At 47.3% G+C, this 9568-nt stretch overlaps 1 protein-coding gene across 1 annotated transcript in view; it reads left to right on the forward strand.

The window, feature by feature from the left end:
- CGN (cingulin) overlaps window positions 1–9568 on the forward strand; it is a 34035-nt gene that overhangs the window by 17952 nt on the left and 6515 nt on the right. The window contains exons 11-20 of the mRNA XM_023547313.2: window positions 2467–2685; window positions 3019–3225; window positions 3802–4059; window positions 4922–5092; window positions 5635–5796; window positions 7350–7439; window positions 7919–8002; window positions 8115–8233; window positions 8570–8678; window positions 9334–9497. Of these exons, the coding sequence (XP_023403081.2) occupies window positions 2467–2685; window positions 3019–3225; window positions 3802–4059; window positions 4922–5092; window positions 5635–5796; window positions 7350–7439; window positions 7919–8002; window positions 8115–8233; window positions 8570–8678; window positions 9334–9497 (1583 nt within the window). The remainder of the gene's footprint in view (window positions 1–2466; window positions 2686–3018; window positions 3226–3801; window positions 4060–4921; window positions 5093–5634; window positions 5797–7349; window positions 7440–7918; window positions 8003–8114; window positions 8234–8569; window positions 8679–9333; window positions 9498–9568) is intronic.

Consider the following 9568-nt stretch of genomic DNA (forward strand, 5'->3'; position numbering starts at 1 on the left):
TATGTCAGTACCACACTGTATTGTGGGGAAAGATTTCAGTCTTTCACCATTAAGTATGTTGTTAGCTGTGGGCTTTTCATGATGCCTTTTATCAGTCTGAGGAAATTCTCTAATTTTCCTAGTGTATTAATCGAGAAAGGGTGTTGGATTTTGTCAAATGATTTTTTTGCATCAACTGAGATGATCGTATTTTTTTCCCCCTTCATTCTAAGAGTATGGTGTATTACAGTGATTAATTTTTGCATGTTGAGTTACCCTTGCATTCCTGGAATAAATCCTACTTGGTCATGGTGTATAATCCTTTTAGTATGCTGCTGCATTTGGTTTGCTAGTACTTTGCTGAGGATTTTTGCGTTTGTATTCATAAGGGATATTAGTCTGTAGTGTCCTTTTCTTGTGATGTCTTTGTCTAGCTTTGGTATCAGGGTAACACTGGACTCATGAGTTAGGAAGTGTTGACTCCTCTTTTTATTTTTTGGAAGAGTTTGAGAAGGATTGGTGTTAATTCTTCTTTAAACATTTGGTAAAAATTGCCATTGAAGCCATTTGGTCCTGGGCTTTTCTTTGTGGGAGGTTTTTTGATTACCAATTCAATCTCTTCATTTATAAATCTATTCAGATTCTCTATTTCTTCTTGATCCAGCTTTGGTAGTTTGTGTCTTTCTAGGAATTTGTCCATTTCATCTTTGTTATCTAATTTGTTGGCATACAATTCTTCATAGTATTTTCATGATTTTTTTTATTTGTTTAGAGTTGGGTGTAATGTCCCCCTTTTCATTTCTGACTTTAGATATTTGCATCTTCTCTCCTTTTCTTTCTTGGTCAGTCTGGCTAAATGTTTGTCAGTTTTGTTGTTGATCTTTTCAAAGAACCAGTTTTTGGTTTTACTGATTTTCCCTATTTTTTTCTCTCCCCATTTTTGTTTTGTTTTTGGTGAAAATATACATAACAAAATATCCATCCATTCAACATTTCCTACTTGTACAGTTCAGTAACATTGGTTATATTCTTTGCATTGTGTCACCATTCTCCCTATCTCTGTCCATGTTGTTTCACCACCATTAACCTAATCTCTCTGTACCTTAAACTTCTCCCCTGTGTTTTAGAGTTACTGCTGTCAGTTAGATCTCATATAGATAATTCTTTATAAGAGTGCACTGCTCAAGGCCAACATTCTTAACTAGTTGAGCTAAGCTGTTGTTTAGCTTAAAAATGACTTCATGGGATAGCTTTGGTTCAAGGCTTAAAAATTGTCTCAGGGCAATAGATTTGGGTGTCCTCCCAGTCAGCAATAGGTCCAGTAAGTCTGGTTTCTGTAAGAATTTGAAATTCTGTTCCACATTTTTCCTCTTTTTGATCAGGATTCATCTGCTGAGTCTCCATAAGTTTTGAAGCAAGTCTCAGAGATATCATGTCCTCGGGTTTTGATGTCTAACTAGGATTGAAAACCACTGCTTTAATCCATGTGATTTTGGTATTTAATAATCCAGGGAAATCTTAATTTCTCTAGTTTTTAAATGATTAAGGATGAACCAGGCCTTACACAAGCTTTCATTTATGTACAACACATATATTATGCAAATTTCCATCTCCCTCTTTCACTCACGTAATTCCCTTTACCAGGATGCCCTTCCTGTACCACTTTCTACCCTACTTTACCCATTCATCTGTCCAGGCCCAGTAGTGTCCTCTTGACCTTGAAGCATTTCCTAGCAAGAGTTCTCTCCCTCTTTTGAACTCTGTGATTAGAGTCTGTATTTGTTCACTTTGCATTTGAATAATTCTATTATTCATTTTTCATTATTTCTATTAGACTTCTGGCCCCTGCTAGATTTATGATCTTGAAAGGCTGGGTCCCGTGTATGCCTTCTCTGTGTCTCCTGTGGTATCTGTCACAGTGCTGGTGCTTGGTACACATTCAGCTGATTAGAACATAGCAGGGGATAATGGCATTATAGGCTGCCAGCAAAGGTCCTGAGCCTTAAAGCTCTTGATCCCAAGGTAGACCCAGCTACTTTTTCTTCTTTTTTTTAAATTTATATGTGATAAAATTCACTCTTGGTGGTGTATAGTTATACAGGTTTTGACAAATGCATAGCATTGTGTATCTGTCACCAAAATCAGGATACAGAGTAGTTCCATCATGCCCCCCAAATTCTCTCCCACTGCCCCTCTGTAGTCAGACTCTCTCTGGCCCCAGCCCCTGGTATCTACTGATTTGTTCCATTCTTCCAGAATGCCATCTAAATGGAATCATACAGTATGTGGCCCTTTTTTTGAGCCTGGCTTCTTTGATTAAGCAAAAATCTAGCTATTTCTTTGTTAATCCTGAGATCCCTCTATTAAGCTAAGCAGCAGGAGCCAGAGGTTCTTCTGAGATTTTAAAGAACTAGGCCAGATGAATGAAGGACTCTGGTATCTCAGTCTGGCTCTCTTTGCCCTGTCACCATTCTGCTTCCGTTCTAGGAGCTGTGCCGGACACAGGAGGAGTTTAAGGAGCTGCAGGCAGAGCAGCAGAGCCAGGAGATGGCTGGGCGACACCGTGAACGGGAGTTGGAGAAGCAGCTGGGTGCCCTGAGGGTTGAGGCTGATCGAGTCCAGGAGCTGGAACAGCAGAACTTACAGCTACAGAAGACCCTCCAGCAGCTGAGACAAGACTGTGAAGAGGCTTCCAAGGCAAGGGGAGTGGGCATAGGGCTTAGAAGGTGGAGGCTGAGGGGTCTGGAGGGCTGAGGAGCCACAGGGCGTGGAAATTACCTATCATGGGTATGTACCGACCAGATCCTTGGTCTTAAGTGTGTGGTTAAAACCAGCCAGGTTGGGCAGGGGGGAGGCGGCTGTACCTGGCGGCACCCACAGCGTCTCTGTAGAGGTGGGGTTCTCAGGGAGGCCTCTGGCTGGTGTCAACACCCTCTTTAAGCTGTGGTCCTGGTGGGTGCTCTTTGGGAGGGCTTTCCTGGGAGTAGCAATGACCCTGACCCCTGGGGTCTGAGCCGCCGCTTTCTGAACCGTCCGCAGGCTAAGATGGCAACAGAGGCAGAGGCGGCAGTGCTGGGGCAGCGTAGGGCAGCAGTGGAAACAACGCTTCGAGAGGCCCGGGAGGAAAATGACGAATTCCGAAGGCGCATCCTGGGTCTGGAGCAGCAGCTGAAGGAGGCGCGAGGCCTGGGGGAGGGCAGGGAAGTGGTGGAGGCGCGACTTCGGGACAAGGTGCAGCGGCTGGAGGTCAGTGCTTCAGCTGATGTTGTTGGCTTCTTCCTGGCCAAATACTCAGCCATCAGTTTTATTCGATCCTCAGTGTGCTTCTGTTTTGCCTCCCTGAACCCTGTGTTTAACCTTGGTTTATTTCCCAGCATGTACTTGGTGTGAATGTTTCAGCCTTTGCGCTAGCATTTTTGCCTCTATCTCCTACCTTTTGCTTGCTCTCTGTGTCTTGATTTCTTAACAGGTTCCTCTGAGCCTATTTTCATTGCCCATAGATACCCTCCCCCCCTTCTACCTAACCAGTTAACCAGTTGCAGTCAAGTCGATTCTGATTCATGGCCACCCGATGTGTGTCAGAGTAAAACTGTGCTCCATAGGGTTTTCAAAGGCCAATTTTTTTCAGAAGTAGATCACCAGGCATTTCTTCCAAGGTGCCTTTAGGCATACTGGAAATGCCAGTGTTTCAGTTAGCAGCCAAGCATGTTAACTGTTTGTACCACCCAGAGCTGACTCCTCCTCCTACTCACCTCCAGGTGCTTGAACCCCAGCTTTGCCTTCTTCCAGCCTGACCCCCTTCCCCCACCGTCTCCCTCTCAGGCAGAGAAGCAGCGGCTAGAGGAGGCCCTGAACACAGCTCAGGAAGAGGAAGGGAGCCTGTCAGCAGCCAAGCGGGCACTGGAGGCCCGGCTGGAGGAGGCCCAGCGGGGGCTGGCCCACCTGGGGCAGGAGCGGCAGGCTCTAAACCGGGCCCTGGAGGAGGAAGGGAAGCAGCGCGAGGCACTCCGGCGGGGCAAGGCCGAGCTGGAGGAGCAGAAACGTCTGCTGGACAGGACTGTGGACAGACTGAACAAGGAGGTGGGGCACAGGGCAGCTTGGGCTCTTAGGAAGAGGCTCAGCTCATACTGAAGCGTGGACAGGGGAACTCAGAAATGTGTGGTGTTGGCTTTCTCACATTCATTGTTGGGGTGGCCACGGCCAAATCTCCAGAGAGTGGCATCCTTCCTACCTCTCTTCCTTGTTTTTGAGCTTCCCCTGCATCCACTACGGTCTTGATGCTTGGAGAATCCCTCCTGGGAGGGATATTTATCGCTTTGAAGTCTATGAGCCCTCAACATGTGATAGAATTTCATCTTTGGGGGAGGAGAAGGAGAAAGGAAGAAAGGGGAAGAAGTTGCATTTTAGGGGTGAGATTCTTTTCCCAATCTCTATAAAACAGGAGGAAACATATCTCATCAATTCTAAAATGTACATTTTATCATCTCTGAAATTGGGTTATGTCTGATGATGATGGTATGTCATAGTTCATTTGGCAGATTTTTCTTTCTGAGTGGCATAACTTATAATTACTGGCATCTTAGGTTTGCTGAAATATGGTAGTTTACTTTGTGTCAGGCACCGTGATAAGTCCTTTACATAATTTAATTAACTAACACAATTCTCACAACACGCTTGTGATACAGATATCATTAATGTACAGATGGAGAGCCGAGGTCTAAAAAGATAAGCCACTTGTCTGTAGTCACACAGCTAGTAAGTGGTAGAGCCAGAATTTGAACCCAGGCAGTCTATGTACTCCTAACCACCTGTATTAGAGACCTAGGTGCAAGAAAGTAGGATGGGGGCTCTGGGACGGTCTTGGAGTTTGTGCACAGAGAAGGGACAGAGGCATCTGCTAAAGAGGTGCAGTGCTGAGAACTCTCTTTTCTCTCTACCTCAGCTGGAGCAGATTGGGGGGGACTCGAAGCAAGCCCTGCAGCAGCTCCAGGCCCAGCTGGAGGATTACAAGGAAAAGGCCCGGCGGGAGGTGGCAGATGCCCAGCGCCAGGCCAAGGATTGGGCCAGTGAGGTTGAGAAGACCTCTGGGGGGCTGAGCCGGCTTCAGGATGAGGTAGGAGCTCAAGAGTCAGGAGGGTGGGAACCATCCCAATGTCCTTGGTTTGAAGAGGTCATTCATTGCCTCTTAGCTGAATTTGTGGCCAGGGGGTCCTGGGGCCCAGGTTTAGGGCTAACTGCTTGTAGTGACGTACTAAAGTGGAGGATGGTGGGGGGACTTGTCCACCCTAGGCACAGAAAATAGGGACTGCATTGTCTGTAGAGCAGTGATTCTCAAACTCTGCTGCACATTAGAGTCACCTGGGAGGATTTAAAAAATCTCAACGGCCAAGCTGCATCCAGTGCCATTCAGATCATAATCTCTGGGAGTGGGGCCCAGGATTAGTAGTTTTTAAAAACCCCCAGATGGTTCCAATGTGTGTAAAGAATTTTAAAACTGAAAGTTAGCCTGCTTTTTGTTATTACCATCCTCTGGCAATTCTAAAGAATGGCAGTGATAAAATATTTCTCCCCGGAAGGGCAGACCACTGGTACCCCGCACCTTTCACCTTCCTACTTCACTGCACCTGTATGGTTGCTTTTTTCCCTCTTGTCCAGACTCAGAGGCTGCGGCAGGCCCTGCAGGCATCCCAGGCCGAGCGGGACACTGCCAGGCTGGACAAAGAGCTGCTGGCCCAGCGACTGCAGGGGCTGGAACAAGAGGCAGAGAACAAAAAGCGCTCCCAGGATGACAAGGCCCGGCAACTGAAGAGCCTTGAGGTGAGGATGATGAGGGGTGAGCTGTGGTGGGTAGGGAGGGAGAGGGCCTGGGTCCTGGCAGAGGTGGGACCTCTGTGGGGAAAGGAATCAGGATACTCCAAACCTCTTTCTATACTAGGGATTGAAAACTGGCAGCCCACAGCTGATGGGTTTTGTTTGGCTGCAGTGTTTCAAAACAACTTTGAATTAATTGCTAATGTTTAGAAATTTATAGATGCCACATAAAAAATTGGGTTTCTGGCTTCTTCTGTAAAACTGGAAAAATACGGTAATGCTGAGCTTTTAGCCCTACATTTTTGGCATGGCAGCAGTTGGCTGGAGCTGAGCAGTGTGGTTGCCCCCTTCAGAGTTAGCAGTGTTGTTCATTTGGCTATACTTGGCCGTAGTAATAATAGTAACAACAACAGCAAGCAGCAGCAGCAGCAGCAAACATAGATATACCATGCTCTGTGCCAGGGACTGTAAGACTCGCTTAGTTCTCAGAATAACCCCGTGAAAAAGGTACTCTCCTTTTCTCCATTTTACAGATGAAGGAAACTGAGGCACAGACAGGTTAAGTAATTTGTCCATGGTCACACTGCTAGCCAGTGGTGGATCTGAATTTCAAACCCAGGCAGTCTGGCCCCAGAGTCCATACCCTTTTTTTAATTATGCTTTTGATGAAGGTTTACAGAGCAAATTAGTTCCTCATTAAACAATTAATACACATATTGTTCTGTGACATTGGTTGCCAACCCCATGACACTCTCCCCTTCGCGACCTTGGGTTCCCCATTTCTCTAGCTTTCCTGTCCTGTCCTGCCTTCTCGTCCTTGCCCCTGGGCTGGTGTGCACATTGACTTTCTTATACATAGTTGAGCCATGTGTGTGTTATTATTTGTTATATGGGGCTATCTAATCTTTGACTGAAGGGGGAACCTCAGGAATGACTTCAGTACTGAGTTAAAAGTATGTCCGGGGGCTATCTTCTTGGGGTTTCTCCAGTCTCTGTCAAACCAGTAAGTCTGGTCTTTTTTTGTGTGAGTTTGAATTTTGTTCTACGTATTTCTCCTGCTCTGTCTGGGACCCTCTATTGTGATTCCGTCAGAGCAGTCAGTGGTGGTAGCCAGACACCATCTAGTTGTACTGGTCAGAGTCCATACTCTTAACCTCGACATGGTGCAGCTTGGTTCTGGAGTTTGCTCCCCCAATCTGTACCCTGGTGCTTCAGTTTTTGACCCTCTCCATCTTAGCCTTGGCCCAGGCATTTGGGCTTCTCTCTGTTTTTCCATTAGGGAAATAGGGCTCCTCCCATGAGGAATGGATTCCGGGGTTTGTCTTCCTGCCAAAGGGTAATTAATTAGAGCATGCCTCACTCCTTCCCCTTGATGCCACACCTGGCCAGCAGAGGGCACTAGCTCCATGTTGGCTCCTGGCAGGGACTAGGATCAAGAGGTTATGGAGATGAGAGAGAGAAGTCTGTGGAGGCTAGGGTTTTAGTGGGTCCTTGTCTGAGTTTGGCATTCCAGTGTCTGGCATTTGGGGCAGGATTAACCCATTGTCCCTTGGCTGCAGGAAAAAGTCTCACGGCTAGAAGCAGAGTTAGATGAAGAGAAGAACACTGTGGAGCTGCTGACGGACCGGGTAAATCGTGGCCGGGACCAGGTAGCCCCTTCCTTACCTAAGCCTCGTCTATGTCTGTCTCTGACTTCATAACCTCTTGCCCATCTCAAAACAACTCTACCCTCCCATCTTTCATAATCTGGAGAGTTCTGGCTGCAGAATCTGTACATGGCTGCCTCTACTTCAGGGTCTTGTCTGCCTTGGGAAGGGCTGGCAGGTCTTCTCAGGTGGAAAGATGCTAAGAATTTGAGAGGCGGAAGGAATCCCAGTAGCCTGGGCTACTCTCTGGCCTGAGTTGGGGCTGCTTTGGTTCAGAAGGGACGCTAGTTCCTGGTGGGACTAAGGAGGCACTGTTCTTATGGTTCCTTTGTTTGAATAGGCTGTGATTTCTTAATTGCCTGGGAATTTCTGGAATTCAGGGTCCAGAGACCATCCCACAGTTACTCTGCTTCACTTGGTTCAGCTTGCTAGTTCATCTTTAGCTTCCCCAAGTCTGCTTCCCCTTAACCTGCTCCAACTAGGTAGACCAGCTGAGGACAGAGCTCATGAATGAGAGGTCTGCTCGACAGGACCTGGAGTGTGACAAAATCTCTTTGGAGAGACAGGTGAGGGGGAGGGGTGGGGAATCTTGGGGTTAGACCCAAGGAAGCAGGTAGAACGACCATGGAAGGGACTGGGAGTGGAGTGGTAACCATGGAGACTTCCTGTCTCTCTCAGAACAAGGACTTGAAGAGCCGGCTGGCCAGCTCAGAAGGCTTCCAGAAGCCCAGCGCCAGCCTTTCTCAGCTTGAGTCCCAGAATCAGGATTTGCAGGAGCGACTGCAGGCTGAGGAGAGGTGATATGAGCTTGTCCTCCTTCCCTCCCTCCCTCCCTCCCTCCCTCTGTGTTCCTCTCCTTTGGGGCTTCCTCTGCCCTCCACCTCAGACATGGCCAACCTGGCCTGATCTCTAGAGAGGACTTCTCTCTTGATAGAAAGCAGAGAGAGCTGTAGAAATTCCGAAATCGGAATGACCTTTATCTCTCCAGTTCCTTGATCTACCCTGGATCCTCCCTAGTCTAATGGTGAGGCTCAGGACTGAGGGGAATCCCTGGAGGCAACAGGGGACCAGGTGAGGATTCCCTTAGAAATGGCATCAGCCATGGACATACCCGTACTACTCCATTGCCTTAGGGAGAAGTCAGTTCTGCAGTCTACCAACCGAAAACTGGAGCGGAGAGTTAAAGAGCTATCCATCCAGATTGATGATGAGCGGCAGCATGTCAACGACCAGAAAGACCAGGTAAGGACATGGCACCTGGGGTCAAGCTACCATGTGGCAAGTACATATTATGTATTTGCTTGAAGGCAAGGGAGGCCCCCATCTTCCATGTCTTCCAAACTTAGACTTTTTTAAAATAAGGACAGAGAGATTAGATTAAAAGGAGTGGCTCTACAATTGGACTTTTTTTTTTTTTTTACTGTTGAGTTGATTTCAACTTATGGCACCCCCACGTGTGTCAGAGTAGAACCGTGTTCCATAGGGTTTTCAATGGCTGATTTTTCAGTAGTAGATTACCAGGCCTTTCTTCTGAGGCCCCTCTGGGTGGACCTCAACCTTTTGGTTAGCAGCCACGCACATTAATACTTTGTACCACCCAAGAACAAAATTGGACCAGAATAGTCATAGTAAGCATAAGTATTGAGTGCTTATGACATGCTAGGTTCTTTTTCTAAGTGCATGAGCTCATTTAATCCTTAAGACAACCCTGTAAGCTGAGTCCATTTATTATGTTGTTTTCCAGGTGAGAAAACTGAGGAACAGAGAGGTTAGAGAACTTACCCATGGTCAGAACACTTTCCAGGAACAGTAATTCCTGGTCAAGATTGTTTCAGGGGAGGGTCCCAGGCCGTGGTAGCAAATGCCTTCTAATGTGGGGACTTGGTGTCCTGCCCAGCTAAGCCTGCGGGTGAAGGCTTTGAAGCGGCAGGTGGATGAAGCAGAAGAGGAAATCGAGCGGCTGGACAGCCTCAGGAAGAAGGCCCAACGTGAGCTGGAGGAGCAGCATGAGGTCAATGAACAGCTCCAGGCCCGGATCAAAACTCTGGAGAAGGACTCCTGGTATGGGCTGCCCTTTTGCACTCTACTCCTTAGGGACAATGGACTAAGAAGGGAGTCGACTCTCCTCAGCT

This window comes from Loxodonta africana, chromosome 3 (assembly GCF_030014295.1).
Source record: "Loxodonta africana isolate mLoxAfr1 chromosome 3, mLoxAfr1.hap2, whole genome shotgun sequence".
NCBI classification, from domain to species: domain Eukaryota; kingdom Metazoa; phylum Chordata; class Mammalia; order Proboscidea; family Elephantidae; genus Loxodonta; species Loxodonta africana.